At 41.1% G+C, this 15,033-nt stretch overlaps 1 protein-coding gene across 6 annotated transcripts in view; it reads left to right on the forward strand.

The window, feature by feature from the left end:
• TRIM55 (tripartite motif containing 55) overlaps nt 1–15,033 on the forward strand; it is a 43,697-nt gene that overhangs the window by 24,987 nt on the left and 3,677 nt on the right. Inside the window, exon 10 of one of the 6 annotated variants that reach the window (XM_032315708.1) lies at nt 1,137–1,224. The exons of the other annotated variants lie outside the window; for them this stretch is intronic. Coding sequence (XP_032171599.1) covers nt 1,137–1,224 — 88 coding nt within the window. The remainder of the gene's footprint in view (nt 1–1,136; nt 1,225–15,033) is intronic. 6 annotated transcript variants of the gene reach the window in all.

The following is a 15,033-nucleotide window of genomic DNA, read 5'->3' on the forward strand; positions in this document are numbered from 1 at the left end:
GATTGACTTAACTCTGTGAGGTGACCCCACACCTGGCTTCCCAGGGGAAGGGATCCAAGCACACGGGACCCTGACGCATGCAGTCGGAAGCTGCTTTGTCTGTGGTGCCTGGCTGCTGGCCCAGGTTTCCCTTTGCCAAGGCCACTTGCCCTTGCTCAGCCTTTTCTGTGTCCTCTCTGGGCCTCCAAAAACTAATCCTAAGCTTTTGTGTCATTCCCAGCAACCGTGAAGGAGCACGTTTGAACTGAGCTCTAAGTCCGCTCTGGAAAATAACCTCTAATTGACTCATGGATTCTGGGAGTGTGCTGGCTATGGCTAGAAAAAGATAGTATTGGCTTGATTAAACCAGAGCTTCCTAAACATGAGCTGCTGGGAGCAGAAAAGCACAGGTTTTCCTACATTAGGCTTTTTTTAAGGGTTACTTAATACCTTTTGTTTTATTTTTTTCCTTTTTATAATGTACTTTGAAGGCCATGTGTTTTTCCTACAATGGGTTAGATGTTTGCATGGCTCAAAGACTCCCTAGAAGAAATATTCTATAATTTCTTCACAAGGAAGAATGCTCATGGTTGTTCCATCCTTATGAACATTCTTAAATGGTGTGCGGACATGAATGTTGCCCAGACATGGGATGTCAAATAAATACTCCCTGGTTCCATGCGCCAGGTCATCAGGTGATAATGAACAACAAACGGCATAAAAATCAGAAAGTTACTTATTTCTTGACTGTATCTGCTCAAGTGAACCTTAATTTCATGAGGTAATAAAGGGAAATTATTTTTGGAAAACTGAAAAGTACCATGTTTTTGTGTCATATATTTGTTTTCACAAATGAAAAATGACAAAAATAAATGTTTGATATAAGGAAACATTTTGAGGTAGTTTTTCGGTTAAAAATGGAATGTAAAGTTTTCTAGAAAATTTATGGTAACTTTATTTCTAGAAAGTTAATTGTATTTCTTACATATTTAGTGGAAGTTGAGTCAGGAGGAGCTGTTTTCTGAAAACAGTGGTGCAAAACCCCATAATAGGAGAATGTAATAGGGCTCCAAACCAAAATGCAAAATCCATCTAAATGATGTTGAAAATATTATTTGTGATAATATCAGTGAAGCTTTCTTCTTGTTTTCTCACAGGAGTTAGTAATCTGCCTAGCACTTTTGGCTTTTCTTATACTTCACTACATCTGGCGTCAGATTCAGTGCTTGGTTTTAACTTTAATGGGTAGGAAATATTTTCTTTTCCCTTCACTAACATCTCATGCAGTTTCTTCCATAATGTTCCTACTCTATAGGCTCAGAGATCAATCTCTCCCCAACTTTGAGGCTCAGCCATCGAAAAAGATTGAAATTCTAGATAATACTCATGGCTTTAAGCTCCCTACAATGCAATCACCTCAAGGTGCCTTCCTGAGGAGAATTGCTCCATTATCTAATCCTGCATGGAGGGGAATCCTGACTCAGAGGGCAATTATTCAGTAATCCACTAAGAATGGACCCTCCAGAATGGCCACGAGTGGAGGCCAGTATCAGAAGTGTTGTGAGGATTCACTGCTCTTAAAGTACAGGGAGGATGAGTTAGGAATATATTCGGTTTCCATAGATTAAGAAGCTACATTTCATACGCTTACACCAGAGGCACCCAGGATGGGGCTGGATGACCCTTGCCAAAGACACGCAGGCAATCCTTGCACTGGTGGGCAGATGGTCCGGGGGACTTCTCAGTCCTCTTTGAATCCTCAGAGTTTACGGTCTTTCCTGAGAGAGGAGATCTCTGACAGAAAGCTACCCCGGGTGCAGCACCATCAGGGGGATCTCAGCCAGGTGAGATCTGAATGAATAAAAAGCAAGAAGATCAACATTCATCCACCAGACATAAAGGATGAGAACCAAAGAAAAGTCATAAAGCCAAAACCTTTCCTTTTCCTAGCCAAGTCTTTTCTTAATGACTGTTGTAAGATTTGCATGGGAACTGACATCTTACTCCTTTAACAGCCTTTGGGAGATTATCAGTTTAAAAATATTTAAAGATTCAAGCCTCATGTTCTTTTGAGTAAATGACCCTGTTGGACCTGAGGCCCAGCTCCTTGTGCCTGTTGCTCAGAATCAATTCAGGGTGGCTGGTGCTGAAAGGCCTCAGCTATTTCTGGCTCATTGACTTTTTCCTGGGGTGACATTGACTCTTCTGGAAGCTCCCATCATAGTTCCTTTCTGCCTCATTAGCTGTCTGTTCAGCAATGATGGTAGGATCTCCATGGGTCCCTGTCATGTCTGAAACTATGGGTGACTAGGATCTGCCCCCAGTGTCTAACAGTGAGCCAGAAACCTGTGTACCCTAGAGTGTTCCTAGCATCCTTACAGTCTGCTTATTATTTGTGGTGAAGAGCAGTGGGTAGAAGCGTTGGCCATGGACTCAATGGGGCAAATGAGGGAGAGAGAAAACACCATATTTTACAGGAATATCCTGAATCACTGTGGATCTGAATAATTGTCTGAAGAGTTCAGATTATATTCTGAGAATTCAGGTTTGGGGTTTTGTTGCCATATATTCTTGTAATGCTTCTCTGAGGCTGCAGGGGGAAGAGTCATGCTTCTTGTCTGCCATCCACTGAGCCCATGTCATGTACCCTGACATTCACATGCCTGTCTGCTAAGATGAGGGTGAGACAGTTGGGACTGCCCTGGAGTAGGGTGATTGGCATTCACCATTGCAAAGAATATGGACAGATCAATAGAGACCTCACCCGAGTATCAGATTCCTGGCCCCTGAGGATTTTTGCAGGCCTGCTTCATTTTCACCACTTCAGAACCCGACTCACTAAATTAATATTTGTCCAATGCAAGGTTAGCTTATGGGAATTCCATGCTTTATTATTAGCCTTTCCGTGGACACTGAGGATGTGACACAAAAGTTCTCCTCGATTCCCCGGTGGTCTTACCTCTCTTTACTATGTGTCAGGGAATAAGGTTGCCTGAGAATCTCAAGCATTTCAGGCTCACCGACTGATCCATAAACTCACTTCAGTCCCTTTCAGGCTTTTAAGAAGCAAATAAATGTTCTGTTTCCAAGTGCCTTCTTCGCATCCATTCACACAGTGAAACCCGCCCTTGCCTTTGCTGCCTGTGATTTCTGATACCATGCAATCTCCACTTTTTCCCGTACTTTCTCTCTTCACCCAATTGCACAGGCAGATTATATGTTAGAAACTGGTTGTGGCAAAAACCACATATCAGCAGTCTCCACCAGTGGCCACCTGGGATTCAGAGGAACACTGTTGCCTCCCCCCGCAACCCATTCTTGAAAAAAAATTTCTCAGCAAGGTTTGGATTCATCCCTGTGGCAAAACTGAATCCCACAGAACAGAGACTCTTCTGCAGGAGGCACTTTGAATCCTGCAACATTCTATTCCACCCAGGAAACCCCGTGAAAGCCCCTGGACATGAACTGGTCTTTAGCTGCAAAATTGCCTTCTAAGTTTCCACCTTTCTAGGCCGTAACTGTTGTATGTTCAGTCAATGCAAAGAGAGTTTGGATGAAATAACATTTGATCCACCTCATGTATTAATGTTTACATTTATTTTGAAAAAGTGACATCACACCCTAGTCAATCTTAGAGGACAGGGCAGTAATAAGGTGGGAAAGAGGCGGGTCAGCTGCCCTTGGAAAATAGTCTCTGTGAGCCTCATCTCCTGGGCATGCCTTGTTGTGGCCATTTCCAAGTCCAGTCTGCTTCCCTCCTTTGCCCTTCCTCTTCTTATACAACTTACATGCAAATTACACCTGAGTGTTAAGACAAGGACCATTCCCACAACCTACACTCATGGACAACTGAGTATTTTATTGGGAATAGATGTGGCAGTTAGATTTTTCCAAAGTGGGACCAGCAACAATGAAAGACCCTCCCTGTTTCCCTTCCTCCCTCCCTACGGAGGTTTAGTGGCCTTGTGTGGAAGAATTTGTCCAAAGTGTTTAAAGGAAGCTGTTCAGGGAACAGGGATTTCCAGAGAAATGTCTTCCTGTTGGGTGGATTAAGTTGGCTGCTGTTCTGGCTGATACTTGAGCTGGACCATGCTGGCTGCCTCAAGGTCAGAGGAACTCCCATTGCCCCCCCCCCCACCCCTGCCCCCACACACACCCCAATGAGAGTCAGTTGCTTTGGAAATAGGGACTTTGACATTAAAATCTCTGCAAATTTCTGCCTCTATAAGAACTCCAACTCACATATTTCACCAGAGTATGAAGCTACGGTTGTAAGAGAACCTAGAAGCTTTACCACATCATAGCCATTTGTTGCAGACTAGAATAGCTACTCTTTATCTTCCATTCTTCAAGTCTGAATATAGACAAACAGGTTGGGTAGGAATTCTGTCTTAGGCACTGGAAGGATCTAGGAAATTAATAAAAAGGACTTAGTTCCTGTCCTCCCACTTCTCTGCACCAACTCCGGGCATTTATTTTCTTTGAGCCTCAGTTTTCTCACGGGGAAGATGAAGTAACTACAAAAAAAAAAAAAAAGATTCATTGATTTACACAGTGGAGAGTGAAAAATGTAGTACTAAGAATTTTATAAATTGTTTCAGTATGTCATTGGGAGGGTTACAGACTCAGGCCTGAGTCTGTACACCAACGGACAATAGTAACAGTTGCTCAGTGAAATAGACAGCCCATCGCATTTCTCAAAATATATATCCTGCCTTGAAGCTCTTCCATAAATGTCCATTTCCCAAACTCTCCCAAATCTCTTCCATGGCACGTTTTCAGCTGAATGTTTACAGAGCTGCAATTACCCCTTTTGATGCCATAAACTCCATAAAATCCATTACGGCTCAACTCTAAAGACCACCTGAGGGCACTTACAGACCTCACTGCCCAGTAGAGCAAATTCTTAGAATGTACGCGGTAGAGCTAATCACAGAATAGTAGATGAATGAAGAGAAGAGCAATATGTGGCTTAAAAATCTACCTAAGTGTTATAGTTCAATCAGTTTTGACAAATATGTAGCCTTCTATAGCTACTACACAATTAAGATGTAGAATATTTCCATCAGTCTACAAAGTGCTCTCATGTGCCTTTGCAGTTCAGTTAATCCCTTCCCTGCATCCCCGTGGGCACAGTGTCAATCTTCTTTATGTGTTAGCCATTCTAATGGATGTGTATTTTATGTCATTTTCCCCAATGACTACTGATGTTTAGCATGTTTTCATGTGCTTCTGAACCATTTTGATATTTTCTTTGATGGAGTATCTGTTCACAATTGCCCTATTTCTTTGGGCTGTTTATCTTATTGGAGAGTTGTAAAAGTTCTTTATGTTATTTTGGATAAAACTCCCTTATCAAACATGTTTTGCAAATATTTTCTCCTAGTATGTGGCTTGCCTTTTCATGTCCTTAAGTATATTTTGAAAAGCAACCATTTTTAGTTTTGATGAAGTTCAAAGTCATTTTTTTTTCCTTTATGCTTTGTGGTTTTTGTGTCTCAAGAAATCTTTGCTTACCTCAAAAAATCACAAGGATTTTATCTCATTTTCTTCTAGGATTTTTATAGTTTCAACTCTTAAATTAGATCTAAGATCATTTTAAGTTAATTTTTGTATTGTGAGAAAAGGATCAAAGTTTTTTTTTTTTTTTGTCTGCTTATTTTCCATATAGGTATTTGTTTCAACACTATTTGTTCCAACATCTTCCCCCAGTGAATTACCTTGATGACTTTGTAGAAATTCCAATGACCATATGTGTTCAGGTCTATTTGTAGATTCTCTACTTTGAACCATTAATCTGTATGTTTGTCTCTCTACCAATACCGGCACTGTCTTGATTATTATAGCTTTACGGAAGTCTCTAAATCAGGTAACGTAAGTCTTCTAATTTATTGGTTTTATTTGGCTTTATTGGTTTTCCCTCTCTCTTTTTTCCCTACGTTTTCTATTTCATTCATCTATGTTCTTTATTATTTTCATCCTTATGCTTACTTTGGGTTTAATTTTCTCTTCTCTTTCTAGATTCTTAGGGTGAAAATTTGAATTATTGATTTGAAATCTTTCTTATTTTCTAATATAAGCATTAATGCTATAAATTTTCTTCTACTTACTGCTTAAACTGCATCCCACAAGATTTGGTATGTTGTATTTTCACTTTCATTTAATTCAGAATATTTTATAATTTACCTTGAGATTTGTTCTTTGAGCTATGAGTTATTTAGATGAGTAGTGTTTATTTTCTACATATTTGGAGATATTCCAGATATCCTTCTGTTTGATTTCTGGTTTGATTCTGTTGTGGAGAGAGAATACTCTTTATATATTCTCAATCCTTTTAAATTTAAGATATGTTTTATAGCCCAGAATATGATCAACCTTGATGGATTTTCCATGTGCACTTGAAAACATTGTATTTTCTATTGTTGAGTGAGTGTTCTATAAATGTCAACTAGGTCAGTTAATTGATAGTGTTTTTCTTTTTTTTTTTTTTAAGAATTTTTTAAAAAATTTATTCATTTGACAGAGAGAGATCACAAGTAGGCAGAGAGGCAGGCAGAGAGAGAGGGGGAAGCAAGCTGCCCACTGAGCAGAGAGCCCAGTTTGGGGCTTGATCCCAGGATCCTGAGATCATGACCTGAGCCGAAAGCAGAGGCTTAACCCACTGAGCCACCCAGGCGCCCCAATTGATAATGTTTTTCAAGTCTATGATATCCTTACTAATTTTCTGTTGACTTGTGTTATCAATTGCTGAGAGAAGAAGTTTGAGATTTCTGATTATAACTGTTGGCTTGTGTATTTATCCTCGCAATTCTATTACTTTTACCTCATGCATTTGAAACTCTGTTTAGGTGCATTTATATTTAGCATTGTTCCATTGTCTTGAAGAATTTATCCCAAGATAAGTGTTAAGCAAAACAAAATTCTTTTCTATCTCTCTTTTTTGTGTGCATCTGCCTCATACACATATACTATCTTTTAAAGTAACTTAGCAAAGTTAGAAGGCAGGTGGGGAGAGGCTAGAGGCGAATGATGCTGACAATCCTTAAGGTGTAGCAAGTGTCTGGCAATAGGGAAGGCCTCATAGCCCCAATCCAACAATCCCGTCTCCCCTTCTGCCCCTAGCAATGTATAGGGCCAAGCATTTCAGGAACTGAAATAGCTGACATATCGAATGCTTTTAAGTGACTAGGCTGAACTTTATGATTCAATGACTGGTTGTCACTGGACTGTGGTGCCCTATTTTTAGTTCTGATATAATTAGCTGTATAAGCAAATGTCTCTGTATATTTTCATGATACACTTATGCCCTAATTCACTCCTTGTCTTATCTAAACCAGTTTTCACATTATTGACAGAGCCCACCCTATCATGGGCCAGAGACTTCCAGCACCAAGCTGCCTTCTTGGCTAAGAAGATCTGAGATTCCCAACCCAAGTATTGACAGGCAGAAGTGCATGGTCCTTTCTACTGTCTCAAGTGTTTCCAAATTCTTCCTATCTAGCATATCATGAGTTCAGACACAGAACGTAGGAACCACATTGGTCCCCTACACCTTTGAGCTCTTTACTTTAAAATAGCAAAAGGGATGTATGGAAGTCAATGCCAGTGGGCAAGTGACACCAAGGAAAATCAGTCCATACCATCTTAGTCCCCAGTCCAGGCACTATAAATGTTACCCTGTGAGGTTACAAAGGTGCTCCCAGAGGAAATTTAAAAAAAAAAAAAAAAAAAACCAAACAAACAAAAAAAACATTTCATGAGAGACAGAGAGAGATAATGGTGGAGGGGAAAGGAGGGAGAAAAAAGAAAGAGGAAGAAAGGAAGAAAGGAAGGCAGGAAGGCAGGAAGGAAGGAAGCCTATGGTTTAACAAGTAGGGGCTCGCAGACTCTTTTCCCTTCTTGAAGGGTTTATCTCCTAGGTTCTCAGAAACCAATATATGTGTCCTCAGATCTGAGACCTTATCAAATTTCTCATCATTCCAAGATTTGGTCTCCTAGAAGATATTCATATCTTCCTAAACCAAGATGAACATTAGGCCAAAGTTCCAAGGAAAAGCACCATGTGGAATCCTGGGTCTCCACAGCTGTCGCATGCAAAAAGATAAAATCATTTTCATGCAAATGATCTTTAAGACCAAACCATTGATTCTGATTTCCAGGGCAAATATTAATTCTAGTTGCCACCTGAAGACTGAGAGGTGAGAGATGTTGGTCGCTAGAGGGCTGGAAAACTGCTTTTCCAAGTGAATTTAATCTCCCAAGGTATTACAGAACATTTTAAAAAATTAAGCAGGAGACCAAGAACATGATTTCCCATGAGTGTGACTACAGGCCCCATGTTCTTTGAAATGATCTATTTAATTTTCCAAAACAAACTGAAATGAATGAAAATTTAACTATGTTCTCTAAATTTAATTGAGGGATTCAGGGTGTCAAATTATTTTCAGACAGAAATCCCTACTGAGAGCAACTGGCTTGTGGGTTTTTTTTTTTTTTTTAACAAATTAGGAGATTCAAGCTTACAAAATGCTGATATGCCAGCACCCTGCCTGTGCTGGAATTTAAGCTTGGTAAAAATAGAGAGAAAATTGATCAGGGCTCGGGACTGGCCTATATTTACTGCATAACACCATCCAGGACTTAATAACTCTAGCAGTTATAAGAAGTTATGATAATAAAATGCAGTCCATTTTACATAGAAAAAAACTATAGGAGAGAGTAAGATTTTTCTTAAGGAAGTTTTAATGAGACCATTACATTAACATTATTAATGCTTTTTCATTTGTATTCTTCAATTGCAATTATTTTTCCGGCTTTTTTTTTTTTTTTTTCCTGTTGGGAAAGTGACTTCCTAATTACTGTCAAGTTGGGGGATTTTCTAAAAGGACAAAAAATGTCTATACTAAAATTGTAGGCTCTATTTCTCAGGATCAAATAGCATCCTTGGTAAAGGTTATTTTAACAGGAAGCTAAAATGGATGTATCCATTTGAAAGAGGGAAATACATGTTGTGTGTAAGCAGTATAATGAACTCATTTCCCCTGGCAACCTGTGCCTACAGCCCTACAATTCCGTGAAAACAGTAATGCAGGCTCCAGGGAGAGCTCTCTGGGGGAGTTCTTCCAGCTAGTTGAATTTTGCTTCCAGTGTCTTAAAACTGTTTATTATTCCAATTTAACCCAAGACCCTTGCTAGTATTGCACATACTGGGGATTTCTTTTCTCCCACTGCCATCCACAAAGAACTAATCCATCACCACGTTGATGCATCTGAAAAACCGATGCTGCGTGACAGGGCTGTCACTACTGTGTGTCCCTTGCTTTGTCATTTACAAAGTCTTTCACAGACGTTCTCTCATTCAAAGTTCAAAACAACCCTGTCCAGGAGGAATCGTTAGGCTTGCACATTTTACAGGAGGCGCCCCGTCCCACCTTGCCCCGCCCCGGAGTGTGAGCTGTTAGCGTGCAATATACCCTCCACCAAGCTCGCGTGTAGGAAAAGTGAGTGAATCCCCACTTTACATGGGTTGACGACTAAGCCAAAGTAGGGGCTCCCCTGCTTTGAGTCCCAGCTCTTGATGCACTGGCACAGATTCACGGGGCCGAGAGGTCGTTTTTAGGCCTCGCTGCTCGCAGGCGTGTGGCTGACCGTTGCAATGGCGGTGTACCCTCGTTCTTAGTTACACCCCACACTGCTGACCAACCTGCCTCTCTCAATCTGACTTCCAGCGCTGGAATTGGCCCTTCCCGTGAGTCTCACATGCTCAACAGCAGCTGCTTTTCTCTTTGGATTTGTGGTCACTCTTAATCTCTCTCAGCACTCTCATTAGCGTTACTTTGAGCAAGGTCCTAGCCTTCCTTGAGCCTGAGGCTGATAGTAATACCATCAGCCTCCCAAGACTCTAGAAGAGGACCTGTTTGGCCTATTTGCCTAACACAAGGCGGAGAAGCTCCCGTCTGGGAGGAATTAATGATCAAATGAGCAGTTCTTTGTAATTCAGTACTTCTTTCAGGGTGGGTGAGAACACAGACTCAACAGTTGAACACACAATCATCAGGTCCACATCAGAGAAGGCTGGTTTTTGTTTGTCAGGTTGTGATACCAGCGTTTTAGCTTCTTCCTGCTCCCCACCCCGACCCCATCAATGCCTAAATACCATGTTTAAAACAAAACAGTACACACCATAAATCTTACTCTGGGTTAAGAAAAAGTGGTAAATTTAGTTTTTTCTTGTTTCATAAGTCTGAGGAAATTACTCTGGTTTCTGGCCTTCCCTTAACAAGGAGCAAAGCTCCCAAACCAAACCCCTTCACCCACTTCTTTTTCTTTTTAAAAAAGATTTGTTTTACAGAGTGAGAAAGAGAGGAGTGTGGTGGGGAAGGACAGAGGGAGAGGGAAAGAGACTTTCCAGCAGACAGCCCCCTAAGTGCAGGGTCCAAAGACACCCACGGGGCTGGATTCCCGGGCCCCAAGATCATGACCTGAGCTGAAATCGAGTTGGAACCTTAACCAGCTGAGCCACCCAGGCTCGCCCATCACCCATTCCTTTACTTAGTGTGTACAGCTGCAAATCCTCCCAAGAAAAAATGCTTTTGGTGGGTGTTTTCCTTCTATAGCTCTTTTGGAGTGTACCTATTTTCTTCTTCCTGTAGCATTCACAGAGAGTGTGCTATATTTACACACCTCTGTGCTTCCTAATGCATCTCAGTTGCTCCACCACCAAGCAGAAACATCTGTATTCCTGTGAAAGAAATACCCGCGGTAGAAGACCTGCCCAGCAGAATTTCCAGGGCTTAGACCCTCGGCTGTGAATTACAGACCACATCCTACTTATACCTCAGAAACTGATGCATGGTTCAGGTTCTTGGACGTATTCTCTTTTCCAGTCTGGAATCCATAATGCTTAAGCTGTCCAAGGACCTACAGTTCAGGAATGCTAAGCAAGGAGCAGGCCAGTGCTTGAGTTAATCTTTCTGACTAAACATTCTAGGCATGACCTCAGCAATTCTACTCATACCTGTTCCCAGCCTCTGACCTTGATTCTCTGACCCAGCCTAGCAGGTTCAGAGTAAAAACAGGGTGGTTGCCTACTCAGCAGCCTCAAGTCTAGCCTTATCCCTTCTATCCACATTGCTTTAAGGCAAATGGATTTCATTATAGATGGGTAAGGGTCCTTTTGAATTGGCCAAGGAGGACTGGCATTTAACAGGTGGGAATAACCAGATCCTTCTTTCAGGTTGAATTTGTGATTGGCATACACAGCAGCAGAGAGGTGATGGAAGCCCAAGGGTTGGGGCTTGGACACAAATTTTCTCACTGACCCCAACATCCCTTCAATGGTCTGACACAGTGGCTCCCATGTTCACCATAGTTGTCCCTCGGGATAAGACATGGACATTCCCATGCTATGTGGCAGGGGTGTACATTAAGCCATCAGCATCCATTAATGTCTCAGTCGTCATTCAGTTGATCAGATACCTTACTATCACCTGGACAAGGTGAGGAAATGGAACACAGGCAGGTAAATAACAGACCAGGATCATCAGTGGTAGAATGAATGATCATTTGGGGAAAAGCAGATGCAGGCACCTCCTGGAGTCTCTGGGCAGCCTTGAAGAAGCCTGAGGGCACTGGTTACTGATCAGAGAGCCCAGCTTTTCACTTGGGCCAGCTAAAAAAAAATATTTTCCCTCTTAAATGTGAACCCAGACTTGTGTGAGAGTGACTATCAGGAACACATCCGTGTGGTTTGGGTCCAGTGGGTCATGTGGTGCAGGATGTATTTCGGTAAAGGGGCTGCTGCTGTTGCCTCCATGCTAGGATAAGAGCATTTCACTAAACTGCACCAGTTAGATCCCCTCTGCTAAGTGCCCAGGGACAGACACATCTGGCTTCAGTTGAGCACTGAAGGCAGTTTCATGCTTTGTCAAGAATCTTGCTACAAGAAGCATGCTGGCTTAAAAAAAAAAAAAAAAAATCACGTTTAGCATGAAAATCAAGCCAAAGAGAGGCACCTGGGAGTCACAGTGGGTTAGGGCTCAGGTTATGATCCTGGGGTCCTGGGATTAAGCCCCTCATGGGGCTCTCTGCTCAGTAGGGAGCCTGCTTCTCCTTCTTCCTCTGCCTATGGCTCTGCCTACTTGTGCTGTCAAATAAATAAAATTTTCAAAAAAAAAAAAAATCAAGCCAAAGACTCCATTGAGCATTTCATGCTCTTTTCATTGACGCTTTCCTACTAAAAACTAGCCTTCGGTTAAGAGCAACAGGTTTGTGTGTCTTTAGAGACCACAAAGGTAACATTAATGCAAAAGCAAGCCAGGTTAAAAAAAAAATGTTGATAAAAGCATAAATACAAGATTTAATTTGCCTTCCTCTTTAATCTGAGCATAGCAACTATATAAGCACAAAAAAAAGGGGGGCCACTGAAACCAGCCTTGCAGCAAAGGAGGCAAAAGGGAGTAGTGAGCATGATGGAAATCAGGAGAGAGAGAGAGAGAGAGAGAGAGCATACCCAATCCAAGGGGACAGAGAGTGGGGGTTCTCCATGCAGGTGCTGGACTGCTGTATTTCTGCTTTGTCAAGAGAACCCACATATCCAGATTTTAATGTGAAGTCTCCTATTTTTTTTCTTAATTTCTAATTGTGGTAAAACCCACATAACATAAAAATTACCATCTTAACCATTTCTGAGCATACAGTTCAGTAGTCTTCATATATTCACATTGTTGCACAACCAATCTCCAGAATTTTTAATCTGGCAAAACTGAAACTCTTTATCCATTAAAAAACAACTCCCCATTCTACCCCTTCCCCCAGTCCCTGGCAACCTCCATCCTACTTTCTGTTTCTATGAGTCTGACTACTCTAGATACTTCTTGTATTCTGTAAGTGGAATCACAGAATATTTGTCATTTTGTGACCGGTTTATTTCACTTAGCATAATGTCCTCAAGGTTCATCCATGTTGTAGCATGTGTCAGAATTTTCTTCCTTTATGAAGCTGAATAATATCCTATTATATGTATATGCTACATTTTAGTTATCCAGTCCATCCATTGATGAACACTTGGGTTGCTTCCACTCTTGGCTGTTGTGAATAGTGCTCCTGTGAACATAGGTGTGCATATATGAGTCTCTGCTTTCAACTCTTTTGGGGATATGCCCAAAGGTGGACTTGCTGGCTTATGTGGTAATTCTATGTTTAATTTTTTGAGGCAGTGCCCCACTGTTTTCCATACCAGCTGCACCATTTTACATTCCTACCAACAGTGCACAAGGGCTTCTCTTTCTCCACATCGTTCTTTGCACCTGATTTTTTAATGTTGCAACTAATTCAAGTTTGTATCAAGATACCTCTCAAGCCACACAGTTCAGACCAAGTAAACACAGTCCATAACCTGGAACGGTCCTGCGCACAGAGACAGATGTCCACAGGCTTCTGGAAGAATGCATGCTCCTTGATCCCCATCAATAAGCAATGATTCTAGATGGCCTCACTTGATAAGGATGATGCCAACACATCATGAAGCTTTGGGTGGAAAAACCTCTCATCGCCCTACTCTTTGATGGAGTAAGAACCTTGTATCATAATCTGACATTAATTTTTTTTTCTCAAAAAAAATTTGATAGTAACAGGGAAAAAATCCAAGTAAAGTATTTTATTTCTGCGTGGATCTGATTCATGAATACCTGGCATTCCTGGTCAAGTTCATCTAAGAAGATAGCCTTCCTCCTAAGCAAATGTGTATCACTCCCCTCTATGGTCTTTTGTGGATCTTGACTGAATTGTATCTCGCAGTCGAAACAGGGAAAATGCTGCCTCCCTCCTCCATTTCCTGCTTTTATTTTATGCCTAAAATTCATTTCTCAAATAATCTGAAGCCCCATAGTGGTACAGCAGAGTGTTAGGTGATGGTTGTAAGTTTGGTTACTGGAGAAAAATGTGTAAAATTTAGTGTAATAAGGGACTAATAATCCTTTCTTCATCTTCTTATACATCTCAAAGTGGATTGAAATGCAGGACAAACACAAAAGCAGGTAGGGAATTTCAGTGCTTGTCATGTTCTATCCTTTGTTCAGCTCCATGGAACACCTGTATTCCCAAGAAATAGCATTTCCTGTGATAGAGGAGCATTTGGAAATCTACCTAAAGGAATACATATATACAATTCTATTTGAGGACAGCTATAGGAAAAAGGTCTGCTTATGATTTAGTGGGCTGTATTCATATAGAGATGAGGTTTCTAAATCTTTAACTCATTCTTCCTTTAGGAAAGAGCCATATATAAAGTTGGGCTACTGGGAGATACACTGGATAGATCATGGATAATCATGATTACAGTATGCCACAGGAATTAAATCCTATAATAACCAATTCTGACAAGATGATTGCAAATATAATCATTTTTCCTCACTGGGGGGGTCACTGCTCTTGTATATAGTTCCTCATTAGCTGTCCCCAGGTGATTCTGTATGGTAGGGGAGCCTCTTCACTAACATAAGAAAGGAAAGAAAGAAGAGGAACAGGAAGGGGTGAAGAGGGAAGGAGGAAATGCACATTTTAAAAACACTTAATGTAAGTGAGGCATGTGCAAAGTGCTTTAGATGTATTACTTTATTTATTCAGTACTTACAACAGCCGTGTGAGATAGGGTCTCATCTCTTCTTACAAAAAGAAAAACCTTAGTTTTTTAAGTCAGAGGTTAACTGACTTATCCAAGTCATACAGCTTAGTAAGTGGCTAGTCTAGGATTCTATGCCAGGCTCAACGTCTTGGCATAAAACATCTTTGCTGAGATGGTTGGTGGGTCCCCACTTTTACATAAACAAGACCAAGAAGATGGTGTAGCCACCTGAAAATACTCAGGATAAATCTCTGCTCTTGGCAACCACTCAGACACTGGCTTTTCTTCTCTGAAAGACAGCATCTGTCCATATCATTTAGAAGGAAATCTAATAACTGCACGAAAACACAAGGAATGTTAAAGGAGCAACCTAACTACTTGATAGCAAGTTTTGAAGGCTGTCAAGGTCCTAACAGCTAGAACTTTTTCAA

This window comes from Mustela erminea, chromosome 16 (genome assembly GCF_009829155.1).
Source record: "Mustela erminea isolate mMusErm1 chromosome 16, mMusErm1.Pri, whole genome shotgun sequence".
Lineage (NCBI taxonomy): Eukaryota > Metazoa > Chordata > Mammalia > Carnivora > Mustelidae > Mustela > Mustela erminea.